At 41.1% G+C, this 16,846-nt stretch overlaps 1 protein-coding gene across 2 annotated transcripts in view; it reads right to left on the bottom strand.

Annotated features, from left to right (window-relative positions):
- pcsk5b (proprotein convertase subtilisin/kexin type 5b) overlaps positions 1–16,846 on the bottom strand; it is a 69,824-nt gene that overhangs the window by 40,593 nt on the left and 12,385 nt on the right. For both annotated transcript variants that reach the window (XM_080894990.1, XM_080894989.1), the window contains exons 3-5: positions 12,529–12,681; positions 6,412–6,555; positions 4,527–4,603 (exon numbers count right to left, since the gene is read on the bottom strand). In XM_080894990.1, the coding sequence (XP_080751116.1) occupies positions 4,527–4,603; positions 6,412–6,555; positions 12,529–12,681 (374 nt within the window). The remainder of the gene's footprint in view (positions 1–4,526; positions 4,604–6,411; positions 6,556–12,528; positions 12,682–16,846) is intronic.

The following is a 16,846-nucleotide window of genomic DNA, read 5'->3' as shown; positions in this document are numbered from 1 at the left end:
GGGGAGTCAGAGCAAAGTTTGCTCCACAGATACACGATAGACTCAAATTATCTGTAATCACTGTCCTCACTTAACTAAGGTGCTGTGTTTCTGCTACTATTAATCTAAATAAATTTAAAAAAAGAAATACTTATAAGCAGAAAATCTAAATTGCTTCAACATCAAAGATTTCCAAACTTTTGGGGTCACAGTTTTCTCCCCACTGGGGGGCCACTTTCCCAATTTACAACCTCATAAACCTAACACTGGTAGGGCGAATGCCTATTTTCACATTAGAAGCGACTGGAGCCATTTCAATTTTAAATGTTTTCAGACTAAACACTTCAGATGTATGCGCTGTGATGTGTTACAATGATGTCAGAGTTTCTGCTCGTACAAAGACAAAATGGGTGAGAGTAAAGAACACACTATGCTGGCTTTGTTGCTGTAAATGGTTCCAATTTGCAGATTTGCACTTGAAAACAGAGCGCAATCCTTTACAGCAAATTATTTTGGGGACCCCTTTGCCAATAGTCATAGTAATGCTCAAATTTTAAGCATTATGTTTTACATGATAGGCTGTTTATCAAACCATTACCACTTGACAAAGCAACTTTAACATGACCTTTGTGTCACGCACTGGATCTTTTGATTTATGCTCAATTTAATCCAGCCTAGATATTAAATGCATATGCCATATGTAAAGGTCTGGTAACCTTCAGATTCTGTGTCCATGACACAGTGAAGTTAACACAAATGCAGCTGTGAGGGTTAAAGTATAACACATCAAATAGCTGCACATCAGTGATAGGCCACTTTATCAAAGTTAATGAGCCAAGCTGCTGGCTCCTTCTTTCAAAATGCTTCAACAGTCCCAGCCCACTCAGTTCACTTCACTCCAGTAATCCATAAAATCGTCTGTGTGGCCGTCTCTCCAGTCTTTGTTTGCCTGTATTTTCCATTTTTTGCACATCTGTGTCACAGCCACTCGGGGTCTCTTAGTTCACTTAGAACTATGTATTTGTGCAATGAATGACTCTAAATGGGGCTGTTTCAAAAGAAGACAGAGTTTTAACTTTTTAACTTTGTAAAAAAATTTTAAAAGGGTAAAGCCATCAGATTTTGTTTTTGTTGCTTTTGGCCCCAGTGCAAAGTATTCTTGTTGGTTCTTTATGAATTAGGCTCGATATAATCTCTAATTTTTTTGTTTTTTATATTTCTTGGGATTGTTTCACCCCAATCCATCTGAATATTATTACTAAATCTTACATTTTCAAGTCACTTTGTCAAACAGAGTCGTACTGTTGTATAAATAGTGGTAACATCAAACCCAGCAAATGGGGATCCTAAAAACCTATGATCCTAATTGTAGGTTAATGAATAGGTTAAACAGAAAGAAAAATATTGTCCTATAAAATTTTACCTCCTTAACCTAATCCACAGTGTGTAAAACCACTCGATGTCAATACACTCATAGATTGTAATCAACTTAGAACTGTTTTCTTACCCCTCCCAATTCCAGTGTGTAATCCTACCTATGGTGGGACCACAGTAGGACAAACAACTCCGGCCACCATCTGTAGTGAGTGTAAGCTGTCAGTCTGCTTTTTACCTCAGCCATCAATATGTGCTCATGTTCAATTACTCAAAAAGCCTCCAAAGTTAATTTGTGAAATTAGTCTGAAATAACTCGATAAATCCGTGAATCCTTCTTCCGTCTGATGACAGCAATGCTAAGGTGAGTTGTTGTCGATTTCCAAACTTTTTGTCGGTACATGCAGCTGTTTTTGCTGCCGTTAGCCGCTGTTAGCTGTTAACCCAACATTGCTAGACTCACAGACACTTAGCTGGAGTTACGTTGGCTTATAACCAGCTGTTGTTATTAATTAGTGGCTTTTGTGAGCCATCTTGAGATTGTGAGGGACGCATGTCTAATGTACTGACAACAAATAATTGCAACAATATCTGGAAAAAAATGAGCATTTTTAATGCAGGTTGTTGTGTATCATAGAGCTCCGACTTTAGTACAATAGGTGAGGCTTGAAGATAATGGAGAGGATAAAATTTTATTATTGGATTGTCTCTTTGCGCTTTTGCTTTTTTGGAGAGGTGGACCCTTTCTCAGATGATAAAATATGTGAATGACCCTTTATATCTCGAGTCTGAAGGTCAGACACTAATTAAGTTTTGCTGGGAAGCCCCACGTGCACCTACAGTTTCTCTTCTCCTCCCAATTTGGCATTCTCAGCCACTGTATTCAAGATGAAGGGGCAACATGGTGGCTTCCACAAACTGACGCCCATTCCTATATATTTTTCATGGATTAATTCTAAGATTATGAGAATGCATCAGTTTGTAATTTCACACTAACTAATCAAAAAATTACAGACTGTACCTTTAAGAGCATCTAGGCTGATGCGATTTTGATATTTTTTCCCCCATTTTTGTCAAATTATATTTCAATAAACTGTTGGTAATATGCACTTTCACTGTTAAATAAATAAATGATCCAAAGACAATACTTCAGAGAGGAAGAAGGAGACTAATATAGTGATAATGCAGTTGTTTATCCCCTCCTGCTTGCTGCTTATACACATAGACATCATAAATCCACAAGCATTATGTAACTGCTGACAATAATCTGCATTTTGATCCCAGATGTAGTTAAATTTAGCTTATCCCTTTACATAGCTAACAGATTACGTGCCTCATGTATTCAGATAAAATTATCTGCAGAAAATCATCATATAGAGAATGATAAACTCAAAAAACAAAAATAAACCAGATTTCTGTTCCACATGCTTCACAGTCAAATATAAATCCAAACCCAAACAGAAACCAGCTCGTTAAGCTGCATCGTGGCCCTCATGTCTCTTTAAGACAACGTATTACCAGCAGGGACTGAGCCATTGCCACGGCACTTGAGCTGCTGTGCCAAATACACATACACACACACCCAAAAATCACTCACTGAGCCAAACTGGCACAAGACAAGTGCACAGGCAAGCGAGTTCCAAATTACTTCTTCATTCTCAGCTGACTGCAGGTTTCCCCCGACCTTATAGACAGTACATTTGCATAATGACTGAAACTAGCACCACTGAATGAACAATGGGCTCTGAGGTAAGTTTCTGAATCATTAATATGTAAACTGTCATGACCATTGACCAACAACCACTGATCAAAGCTCATTGATCATTGATCAGTGACCATGAGTACCGTTCACAGAGAGTTGGGGAATGGCTGCAATCACAGCATTGTAATAGGGCGAAAGATGTACCCTTAGGCCCCCTCCTCGATTCAGAGATGGTCTTTCCCTCTTCTTTGTAAATGGACTCTTTGACTCCCCGCTCAAACCAGCCTTCCTCCCTGTTCAAGATGTGTACATCCTTATCATTGAAAGTGTCCACTGGCCTGTAGGTGTTAATAGACTGCCGAGTCCTGGCCTGATGAGTTAGCTCTTCTGTATTGAGCCATCTGCTTCATCAGAGGTTGTTTGGTTTCCCCGATACACCACACTACTCTGTTTGTGTCGGGGGACCAGATCCTTGATGCGGACAAATTTTTAAAACAGCGTGTTTTGGTGTTTGAAAGCCAAAGATATGCATTGTTTAGAGAAAATGTTTCTCGACAGTCCCGATACTCCTGAAACATATGGGATCACCATTTTTGCCGAGGCAACAGTTGTCCTTCTTCTCTCCTGGATCGGCTGGAGAGAAGAAAGAAAGCTTTCTTCAGGTGCCTTCCCAGCTTTGACAAATGTCCAGCTGGGATAACAACATTTACTCAGGGCCTTCTTGATGTGATGTTCTTCTGCTTTGCTGGCCGCTGTATCTGTAGGGCTGGTGTTCGCTCTGTATTGTACCATCCTGAGGACACCCAGTTTGTGCTCCAGTGATGAGAGTCGAACCTTAAATACTGATCCATATGCGTAGGTTTACAGTACACAGCAACATTTAAATGTCCCCCATTACTGATGGAAATCTCACAGCTAAGAAGGCTAAACTGTCATAAATCACATCCTCCCTGGTGAACTTAATGCGATCAGTGGTTGTTGATCAACGGTCATGACAACTTGCATATTAATGACGCAGAAACTGACCTCACAGCCCATTGTTTGTCAGTGGTGCTAGTTTTAGTCATTATGCTAATGTACCTTTTATAAGACTAAGAGGAAACTGCAGTCAGCTGAGACTGAAGAAGTCACTTGGATGAGCGACGTTTCTCCCACTGAAAAAGCGACGTCCAGATGAACAGAATCAACTCTTTGGGATTTCCTTACCTGACTGATTGAGCATGCATCAAGACAAATATGCTAATATAACTCACTGCACCACAACAGAGTCAGGACTCAGCAAATACAAACATATTGAAGCACAGAGCTTGTTTTAGAAATCAATGAAGGGAAAAAAAATTATCCTGAAGAGCTTTTGGCAAAAACAAAACAGTGAAGCCACATGCTTATTTTCTAAAAACCCTGTTACAGTTAAAATTTAATTTCTTGCTCTCTCTGTTATGGGGTAGATTTCCTTATTTATTTTCCTTACTTGTTCTCGTTGGTCGCATCATATCGAGGCATGGGATCCACATCGTTGCTGTTGACATCATAGCTTGCCTGAGGGTCCTGGAGGAGACATGGAGGTCAACACAAGTATAACAAAACATCATCACACACACACACACACACACACAAAAATATCAAGCAAACAAGTGAATTCATTAGTAGAGTAGGTCCAACACTCTCTGTGAGTGTGTGTGTATAACTGGCTTGTAGATCGCCAAAAAGCTTCTCTAACCCAATCGAAGAGTTCACATCAACACGACTCACAACAGTTTTGTAAATCGAATGCAATCAGAGCTAACCCAATCTGCGGCACCACTGGCGCTTCGGCATAAACAAATCTAAGCATTAAGAGTAGCTAATAACAGCAGCGCAAAGAGGGTGTGAATCATTTCATCTGCGCAGCTGATTGATGGCTTTACCTGCTGCCTCAGGCCAACAAGTTAGTTCAACTATCAGTTCTCGGTCGTAGGTAGACATACCTCAGCACGCACACACACTAAAGTATGAGCCCACAGAGAGATAAACATGTACACACAGCATAACTGCACATCTGCAAGTTTAAGGAAGTTTTTCTCTGGAATTTAATTGCAGACACATGATGGGCTGATGATCCAAATGGCAGCAAATATCACTACCTAGGTCATCACATGACTGCTGTCTTCTGGAACACGACTTGGTTACATGGTAAAGAGAAACAGTGTGATTACAAAGCAGAATTTGTATTATTAAAATCACAATTATAATTGTCAGATTTTTATTTTTGTTTTCTCCACATTTACATAACTAGAAAAAGTTGCATTTCCTGCAAAAATGCAGTGTGAATGCTGTGAAGTGAAATCTAAAAACAGCAGAAGAAGGAGAACCATCTGCTGAAAACACTGTGTAGAAGCTCAACTCTTTGCTGAAAACTGCTGTATTTGAAAGGGTACACTGAACAGTGTCAATAAAGCGTACATGCAAGCGGGGAAGATGTGCGGCAACCGCCACAGGTAGGATTCGAACCACGGCAGCTGCTCATCCCACTGAGCCAAGCCAGTTCTGGTCACAAAGAAAGATATGATGAGAGGCAAAATGTACACTGTGCAGAAGAAGCTGAATTGTGCTGAAAAGAGTGGAAAATCTAAACTTTCTGCTGAAAAAAGCTGAAAAGAGGTGAAGAAGCTGTAGTTTCTTCTGAAAACAGCTGAAGAATCTGGAATTTGTGCTGAAAAGAGGTGAAAAAACTGAAAATTCTGCTGAAAAGGGGTGAAGAAGCTGAAATTTGTGTTGAAAAGAGTTAAAAAGGTTGAACTTTTAACTGAAAAATTATTGCCATAAGGGGGATTCGAACCCAGACCTCCCGCTCTGAGAATGGCTGCTCATCTCACTGAGCCAAAACACAGGTGACCCCGGCAAGCAATATCAGTGACCACACTGGTCATGTGGTCCCAGTCATCTCAATGGGACAAAATATGGCATAAAAAGCTTAATATTTCAAAAAGTATAAAAGTTCTGAGCACCAAAAGATATAGCAGTCATTAGCAGAAAGAGCAGAACAGGTTAAAATTTGAATGGTGAAAATTGGATGAAAACTGAGGGAGTAGTTAAGCGGAAACGGAGCAACTAGAATAATAAAGGATAAAGAATAAAGAGAAACAGGATCACAATAGTGTGGCACTGCATTGCTATGTATTAATCAGTGCACTGTGTTGTATATGTGACTTGTTAATCCTGAATGAGGCAGACTCATAGCCATTCATGCAAACACATGCAGGGGCATTTACATTTGAACTCATACACTTCCTCACTTGTCACACACCGACTCAAAGCCAATATGCGCACACACTGCCACTCATAGCCGCCCTACACGCGCATACATACACACTCACGTAGTTCTGATAGAGGTCTGGGTGGTTCCTCTCGATCCCGTCATCTAATATGGTCACCACCACATCTTTACCCGTGTAGCCCCTCTTCCACGCTCCCATGATGTTCATATCCGACTGGCAATTATGGACGTCATCGTTGCAGTGCTGCAGAGATGGAAGCAGATGGTGAGAAGAGAGCAGGTGGGGATAAACATATGAGGTGGGAGTTTAGGAACTCCGTCATGTTCTTGCAGATGTTCAGCTAGGAGTTACAAGTTATGAGCGTACTCATGTCACTTTCTTTCAACTTGGAGCAAGCAGGAGAGTTCTGATTTTACTTAGAGGGGAACGATTTCACTTCAACAACTCCAATCGAGTTAAAGCCCAGCGTTTTTGAAAAATACCTCACACAGTGCGTTTCAACCATTAGAAACAGACTCCAACTGCAACTACACACTGATCACCAACCAGTCATTACTTGCTGCCATTCAAGACCTGCATGATGTCATTGGGAATAGGGTGCCAAGAATAGGGATGGGAATCCAGAACCAGTTCCAACTGAGAACCTTTTCCAAATTGTCCAAATCACCGGAATCATCTGCCTCCAGGCTTACTAATTCCCTTTGTCAATGCTGGCATGCTCTCTGACAGTGGAAAAGAAAAAAAAACAATGACGTCAACTTCATGACAGAGAGGAGCTTCTGCACACCTGAAAGTTGAGTCTTTTTTTGTTCCGTTTCAAAACTGTGTTTAAACTCAAAGATAAACAGTTTTGCTCATGGCGAATACCTGTGTGGGCCTATTTTTTCCCCACCCGGAGAAAACCGGTCAAAGGTAAGACGTTAGTCCTTTTGTTAGCTATGATGTCAGCTGCATCCTTGCTCTTTAAGCAAGCCCACTAAGGAGGTAATATCCCAAAACCTGGCATTACTTCTCTGCACAAAACTAGAGCAAAAACATAATTCAAACATTCTCTCTATCGAGAGAGAGATAGATCTATCTATCTATATCTCTATCTATTAGGGGTGCAACGATATTCGTATCGATATTGAACCGTTCGATACAGTGCTTTCGGTTCGGTACGCATATGTATCGAACAATACAACATTTGTAATTTATTTTATCAACTTTTCTTCTGACGATGCTGTCTGTGTTGAGCGCTCAGTGAATCTGCGTTCGACTACTCCGCCTAGGCTGCACTGTCGAGCGCAGATCCACTGAGCGCTCAACACAGACAGCATCGTCAGAAGGAAGAGCGCAGGGCAAGCTAGCAAGACAGGAGTTAAGCTCTCCTTACAACATTCAGATCTGGCGTTTGGAATTATTTTGGTTTTCATGTGACGTATGACCCTGAAGGTAAGCGAGTCATGAACTAAAGTAAAACAGTATGTTGGATGTGCCATGCAATGCTCAATTACATGGGTGGGAACTAGTGTGTTAGCGCAGTTAGCTCGTTAACGTGTTGGCCGTCTAGCCCCATGCACGGGGCGATCGGCGGTAGCTCGTTAACGGAGATTTGCCGTGTTGTGGCGTTAAGGTCATTTCAACGAGATTAACCTGAAAGCACTAGTGGGAACACAACGAATATGACTGCACATTTACGCCGACATCATCCTAGTGCAAAGACAAAAACAACAAGCATGCTACTAACTTTAGCCGAGTCATTTAGACAGCTGTTAGCACATGATTCTCCTTATGCTGCTGAGAATATAGCCCAGAAGAAGCGGATAGTATAGCTTTTATTTTGGAAAGAGCCATTTCTCTGTAATAAACTCTCTTTTCCAAAGATGAGTGATTCCTCAATCAGATACAGGGCTCGCAATATCGCTAGCCCGACGTCCTGGGGCTAGCGATTTTTTCAGTCGGGCTACCAAAATCTATCTCTGCCCTGCCCGTCGGGCTATTGTAGGAAGGAAAAATATATGTCAATGCTTTTGCATTCTTTCAGAAATGTAGCTGGGTAATTATGTCATTGGCATCGGTGAGCCACTGTCAATATGTGACATATTGAAGTCGCGTTTGAATTTGCGCTTGTTTTTTTGCTTTCACTTTGCAATCGTGCGAACTGTGTATAGAGAGCGACAGCACTGATCTGTGAGTGATGATAATTTGTGCACCAATTCCTCTGACATCGTCTTATTAATCGTTAGCTTACTATGCAAACATGACAAGTGAAATCTCCCGCAGCAAGCTTAAAAATGTGAGAGGTTGATCGCGCAGAGAATCGCTGAGCTTATGTGAGTGCATGTATAAAAGCAGCACGATATATATTTTAGTTCTGCTGAGCCAAATAAGACAGGTCAGGGTGAAGAAGTGACACCCAAAGAAAAGCTTACCAAAAAACGGAGAAGTTATGACAAATCAGACTATAAGGCAAAAAGAAAGTGCAGCTTTATGGTTTCATGGACAAAAGAATTTCTGTGGCTGCAATATGACGAGCTATATAACCAGGGCTGCACATAAGTGGTCCGCAGGTGCGCATTCGCTGTCAAAATAAAAAACACGCACAAGGGTTAGGGTTAAATTTAAAAACTGTACTTTTGAGTTAAAATATATATTTATAATTTTAATAAATGACAAATTAAAAAGGCATGAACATTTTTTTTGTATCGAAAAAAATATCGAACCGTGACACCAAAGTATCGAACCGAACCGTGAATTTTGTGTATCGTTGCACCCCTACTATCTATCTCATATATATATATATATATATATATATATATATATATATATATATATATATATATATATATATATATATATATATATATATATATATATATATATATATATATATATATATATACACACACACACACACACACTGAACAAAAATATAAACGCAACACTTTTGTTTTTGCTCCCATTCCCCATGGGATGGACGTAGAGACCTAAAATTCAATCCAGATACACAATATAACCATCCCTCCCAAACAGTGGTCACAAATCAGTCCAAATGTGTGGTAGTGGGCACCTCTGCTATATTGAGATAATCCATCCCACCTCACAGGTGTGCCACATCAGGATGCTGATCTGACATCATGAGTAGTGCACAGGTGTACCTCAGACTGCCCACAACAAAAGGCCACCCAGGAATGTGCAGTTTTGTCTCACAGCAAAATGCCACAGATGCCACAAGCAATGAGGGAGCGTGCAACTGGCATGCTGACAGCAGGAATGTCAACCAGATCTGTCGCCCGTGCATTGAATGTTCATTTCTCAACCATAAGCCGTCTCCACAGGCGTTTCAGAGAATATGGCAGCACATCCAACCGGCCTCACCACCGCAGACCTCGTGTAACCACACCAGCCCAGGACCTCCACATCCAGCAGGTTCACCTCCAAGATCGTCTGAGACCAGCCACCCAGACAGCTGCTGGAACAATTGGTTTGCACAACCAAACAATTTCTGCACAAACTGTCAGAAACCGTCTCAGGGACGCTCAACTGCATGCCCGTCGTCCTCATCGGGGTCTTGACCTGACTCCAGCTCGTCGCCGTAACAGACTTGTGTGGGCAAATGCTCACATTCGATGGCGTCTGGCACGTTGGAGAGGTGTGCGCTTCACGGATGAATCATGGTTCACATTGTTCAGGGCAGATGGCAGCTGAGAATGTCCCAGTTCTTGCATGGCCAGCATACTCACCGGACATGTCACCCATTGAGCATGTTCGGGATGTGCTTGACCGGCGTATACGACAGCGTGTACCAGTTCCCATGAGTATCCAACAACCTCGCACAGCCATTGAAGTGGAGTGGACCAACATTCCACAGGCCACAATTGACAATCTGATAGACTCCATGCGACGATGTGTTGCACTGCATGAGGCAAATGGTGGTCACACCAGATACTGACCGGTTCTGGGTCCCCAGACCCCCAATAGCGCAAAAAACTGCACATTCCTGGGTGGCCTTTTGTTGTGGGCAGTCTGAGGTACACCTGTGCACTACTCATGATGTCAGATCAGCATCCTGATGTGGCACACCTGTGAGGTGGGATGGATTATCTCAATATAGCAGATGTGCCCACTACCACACATTTGGACTGATTTGTGACCACTGTTTGGGAGGGATGGTTATATTGTGTATCTGGAATGAATTTTAGGTCTCTACGTCCATCCCATCGGGAATGGGAGCAAAAACAAAAGTGTTGCGTTTATATTTTTGTTCAGTGTGTGTGTGTGTGTGTATGTGTGTGTGTGTATATATATATATATATATATATATATATATATATATATATATATATATATATATATATATATATATATATATAGAGAGAGAGAGAGAGAGAGAGAGAGAGAGAGAGAGAGAGAGAGAGAGAGAGAGAGAGAGAGAGAGAGAGAGAACGTGTCAGTTTTTCCCCACAATAACACAGTTATTGTCCTACATTAAGTCTCTAATTTAACAAAGACACTTTACACTTTAAATCTTGAGGGACTTCGATTGCCAATCCTAAACTATTATCCTGGATCACGATGTGTGACTGGCAGATAATTTGGAATTCCAGCAACCAAAGACATCTATCCAACCAATTTCTTAAACCTTTATCCAGTTCAAGACTGCAGGCACGACACGGGGCTAAACGGGAGCACAGGTCCCCAGCCCATTAAAGGGCTAACACAGAGACAGACAATAACTCACATCTACACCTGCAGCCAATTTAAAATCACCAATTAAGCTAACGTGCATCATCTGTGGATTGTAGAACGCAATCAGAGCTACACCACCGAAAGCTGCGTGCCGTCTGCAAATAAAGACAACACCACCTAGTTCACAAATATTCACCAATCTCTCCCAAACTGACAGCGGCAGATCGATAACATGAGCAGATGTGCCTCTGCTTTCTCACACTCTGCTTCCACTGGAGCGCGACAAATCAGGAGGCAGGCGTCAGATATCGTTTCATCTAGCACGGGCGGGATTTTTTTAGTCCCGTCTCCCGCACCGTCTTCATTGAAAACAGCTACATGGTCACTGTCGCCGAGTGTAACCCTGGCATTTCAATATTGTTCACAGCAAATCTTATTCAGAGGCGTGTGTCACGAGCTATAGTTTATTTTCTAAAGGTTAAAGTGACATTTAGATGTGTAATGTTTAACCCTAAATTGCTCCTTCACACACTTTATTCATCGATTAGAAGCACTTTGCTATGCCTCTCACACAGCTCAATAAAATTCTAGTTATTTCAAACAATTAATGGTGTAATATTGCACTGCACTTAGATTAAATACAAACTATACAACTGGACAGAACTATCAGGCTGTGTAAGGTCACTTTGATGGGATTGACCAGAGGAAGCTTGTTTTCCATTCCAGGTTCAAAACACACATGAAGTTCTGAAAGTCTGAAAAATATATAAAACCTCGGGTCAAAGTATCGGCAGTTATCTACACTGAGTTAACAATTGACTGAGCTGGGAACACTCGACCGCACACACAAACATATAACTAAGGAGCAATGATCTCAAGGTGTATGCAAACAGGAGTGATAAGCCAGCAAAAAAAAGTATCTCCCCCCCCCCCACCACAGAGACACGTACACGCCTCTGTGTGGGCATTCCTGTGACAAATGCTTACAAATAAACAAAGAACCTCAATTTCCTTGTTCCAATTAGAGTTCAGATAAAAGCTAAATTTCCTCATTAATGCCGGGATTTTCAAGGCACAGGTTGGAATGGTGAAGCAGAAGCCAAAATGTACAATGTTTATTTGAGAGCAATCGTTCCCTAATAGTTGTCATCAAAGCCCCATTATATTTTTGCAAAAGCAATCCCTTTTTAAAAAATTAAAAGAAATACCCATTATAACTCTGCTCATTTTTCTGAAACATCTTTGTGGGGATGCATAAGCATTTCTCTATAGGGGAAAAAAATCCTATATCAACTCTTCATTCTTATAAGACACAAACAAAGACACACGCACACACAAATCCCTCAGCTCAACTGCAGTAATCAGGACAATGCCGTGACCTAACCTGACCTTTGACCCACAAACTGGATAAATGTGGGCAAAGAACAGCATGCAATCCTCCGAGCAGACTAGATGCTGCATACACTGAGTTCATGGGTCCTTGTTATATTCTTCTGTCTGGTGTAAACAGAGAGGAAGCCTGGAATAAGTATACACTGGACTTACAATATACCACATACTGTTCCACTTGGCGTCATTATAGAATATGTTGTTTTGGGCTGGGCTGCTGTGGGCGGGGCTTGACAGCGAAAGGAGCGGGGCCTGTTTGAAATCCCTCTTGATCCTCCTTTTCACCACCTGCTGCTGTATCCACTCCACCTGAAACACACAAACAGAGACAGGCGATAGAAGAAACTGAGGAGGCTTACAATAATAACAGGGGAGCAGAATCACTTCGGAGATGACACAACCAGTATACAGGTGAAGTTCCAATGAACTGAATACTGAAGGTGAGGCAACATTTTAGGAGGATTTAAAAAAGAAAAAGTGCAAAGACATTGTCTATGTTTGCTCTTATTTGCCTTATGTGATGAACACGCAGAGGGAAAACAAAGAAACCACCTACAGAGACTAAACTACATTATACTGTTGTACGCAACCGAGCAAGACAGAAACAAATCTACTGAGTCTTAAGGGGGTGTTTTTCTTTTGGTGCTCAGCCTTAAAGTCGTTTTTATCCCAATGGACTGCCTATAAATAAGCGTAATAAGGTTTTATGTGCTGTCTCCTCTTTTAAACGTGGTAAAAGGTGAACAAATGAAGACTGCTGAAGTAAAACAAGCCACTACAAGCCCAAAAAAAAAAAAAAAAAAAAAAAAAAAAAAAAAAAGCAAACTATAGATGTGGAAGACTCGCAAAGTCATGATTTATTTTTAAAGAGATATTTTAACCATGTCAGTGTTACTGTGGGCTCATCAGTTCGCTTCTCCTTTACGGAAAATTTAAAAAAATAAATAAAAATGTTAAGACATTTGATGCACACATACGCACTAAAGGCTGTAAGGCCTCACAGGTAACATCAATCTCTCAAATGTTATGGGCTCGCTTCGAGGCGCAGAGGCATTCCTTGGCAGGAGCCTCGTTCAGACTTTGAGGCGGAATTTTCCAATGTCAAAATCCGTGCTGCCTGGATCCGAACGAGACGGCTGGACCCACTCGCGCCGCCCCAGTCAGCTCCTCTTAAAAACCTGCAAACCTTGTGTTTAGTCTAGAAGACTTCATCTGTCTGAGAAGGCCCGATCAGAAGTTTACGCGGACCCAGCGATGTTAACACAGAATCTGAAATATTAGCAGGTATGCGACTGGCACAACACAGAGCAGTTCTTTCTGAGACGTAAACATTTGTGTGATAAATGATCCAGGTATTCTCCGGCACCGAGTTTGCACCCAAACATGATTGTGCAACAGTTTATGGGGACGGGGGAACGGTGCACATTGGCACGAAATGTCAAGGTAGTTCTTCTTTATACAGAGTTTACAAAAGTGTGTAATTCTTCTGAGATGTCCGCCACACCAGCTTCTGTTTCTAGCTGTATAGACAGAATAATTTTCACACCGCAAGTGTTTTTGTTTTGCCGCTCAGCCCCGATAGTCCCAGAAATCTGAGGTTTTATTGAGCTATGTCCGACTGTAAAAGACAAAGCGTTTCTCCACATCAATAGAGCTCCAGCAGACAGGAGGAAGAGGAGGAGTAGAGAGAGAGAGAAGAAGAGAATAGCTGACATAATGACTGCAGAGTGATTATCTGGTCTCATGCACTGAAACAATCTGCCAGGCTCTCTCCGGAGAGTTTGAGAGCGAGGCAACAAGACAAGATAAGACGAGAGGAGAGGCGATAAAGAGCTGAAGAGAACGAGTCCTGGGAGAGTCAATAATATAAAAAAAGAAAGAGAGAGAGCTGGAAGGGAAGGGAAAACAAATAGCAAGAGAGACCAAACGACAGCAAGTGAAGGGAGGATAATTGAGTTTATAAATAACTGATTTAATAACTTGAGTATGTACCTCTTTAGAAATTGTGAGGGAGGGAAAGGAATAAAGTGCAAATGATGTAATTCAATAAATGACCTCCTATAAGGAAGAAAAAAAGATGGGAAAGGAAAAGGAAATGGCAAACCAGCGCAGAGAGAAAGATAAAGTGTAGAAACGAAACAATTTTTTAAAAAACCCAGTGAGAAATTTTACTTTAGCATGATGCTTCTCCCGTCTGCCAAGGTCTCAGCTCATTTCACTCCAACTTCTATCAGGACCATCAGCTTCAAAGCAACCGTTTACACAGACCATTAGCCTCAAAACAACACTGTCATCAAGAATTGTGCGTGAGTGTGTCTGCGCAAAACCACTGGTGTATCATTACAATTTGCATACATTAGCATACCATCAACCACAATCTTTGATCAGCAGTGTAACTCTTAACTGCTCTTGTTCGTAACTTGGCAAATTGCATGGATATCTGCCCCGTGTATACCCGTAAATCCTCCTTCACCGCCATCAGGGGCGACGCAAACGCTTCAAGAAACGACAAAAAACCCCAAAAACAATAAATTCATTTTTTGCTGAAGTTTGTCTCAGATGTCGCGGGGCAAGAAACACACGTTCAGAGGAATCTAAAAGAGTTTAAAGTGGCTTTAATGAACAAGGTCAACAACCACAGAGCTGGAATTTTAAAATGCTTCTGCATGCCAGCAAGTGTACACCCTACTGAAGCGCCTTTGAGCAAGACACTGAACCTGCCACCTCCTGGGATTTAGTATTGTTTGCTACCTAAAAGCTTAGTGTTGTGAATGAGAAAGGCTCAGCTGAAGCACAAACCATACTACATCTTTGGAGATTACTCTAGATGAGGCATCTTTGTAGACTGCTGTTTGCCAATTTCACATATTCTATTGACAAAGGGGCTCTTTTTTTCCTCTTTATGAAGGCTACGATGATTCAAAAATATTTCTGAAAGCAAAAAATTATTTAAGCCAACTTTGACCAACAACGTCAAGGCAGCTGCAACCTTGTAGATCCCTTGATCATGACTAGATTGTGAAAAGAGGTAAACTCTGTTATCCCAGTGCATCCCCAGTTTTAAAAGGTTACCTGAGGTGAGCTTTAAATATTACAGCTTCCATCAAACAGCACAAACACCATGAGCACATCCTTACACCATCTTCCAATTACACTGTGCTGCTCACGCCGACACAAAAACTTGCCCTTAATTTAAAAACTGGTTACGAAAAAAGCTGCTCAGATGAAGCGTGTATTTCACCACAGCTTTGCTAACATAGTAGCGTCCCTGCAGCATTACGCAGGGTCTGTAACATAAATCATATGCCTTACTTTCAGTATCTGTGTGTCATATCTATGCCTGCATTATTAACACAATAAGAGCTCAGTGGGTGGCAGCGTGCTGGCTGTGGGGGTGCTATATGTCAACATGAGATCGCAGACATTTGTATACAAATTCTTTACATCCCAAGGAAGAAGGCTCAGCTTAAAGGTCTAGAGGTGGAAATGTCAACACTGGCATCATAATTTCAAGACTGATGGCACCCATCCATCCATAGTCATTTATATCATTTACTTCTATTCTTAAGGAGCAACAAAAAAAGCCTGGTCTTCAAGAAAAACATGAATCCATGAAAAATTAATCATTTGTTTGTGTACACGGATAAGAACTGACATTTTTTTGGAACAGTAAGTGCAAATTTGTGAGTAATGCATTTCAACAGGGAGTGTATTTTGTGTCTCCGGCATGAATCTAGCCCAGACAAAACGGAGATGCGTCACCATTGCAATTTAAAAGAATAATAATAATACTAATAATAATACTAATAAAAAGTGATGGTACTTCCTAACCAAAATCAAATTGTTCTTAAACAGCTAAACTTAACCAAGTAAATAATATGAAAGTATAGTCTATAAGTAAGCATAGACCCTACAATGTTTAAAAATCTGTGAGGTGTTACAGCTTTAACTTGGGTCTTGTGAGCGGTAAAATGACCAAGTGCACCATGAACGCCTCCAGCCGCCTATTAAAAATGGAAAATATTCATTTCATGTACATGGACACAAAGATTTATGATCATTCAGATGAAAAATGGGGCTCAGAGACAAAAGATTTGGGTTTTCATGTTTTCATGTCCAGAAACAAGACTTGACAGAGTAGGTCGAGACCATTTCACAAACTGCGCTGTATATTGTGCGTGTTTAACTCTTCCACAACCTATTTCATGAAAATTTTTTAAACTTTCCACTGCTGTTGCTACAGTTGATGTTGGATTTCTTTACTGGGATTTTATTTTATTTTATTTTTTTTATTAAAAATACATGTTTATCCTCTCCCTTCCTGGATTACCAGAGGCAGATAACGGCCTATGTAACACTTTTTCTGAAGTCGTTGAGAATAATGCCATCCTTTATTGTGTCTGCTAAAAATCACTCACTGATAACAGCCTGCAGTTATCCGCATCAATTGTGCCATGAATGCGAGGCCCTATCC

The sequence above is a fragment of the Rhamphochromis sp. 'chilingali' genome, assembly GCF_963969265.1.
Source record: "Rhamphochromis sp. 'chilingali' genome assembly, chromosome: 10".
NCBI classification, from domain to species: Eukaryota; Metazoa; Chordata; class Actinopteri; order Cichliformes; family Cichlidae; genus Rhamphochromis; species Rhamphochromis sp. 'chilingali'.
This window is presented reverse-complemented; position numbering and strand designations above follow the sequence as displayed.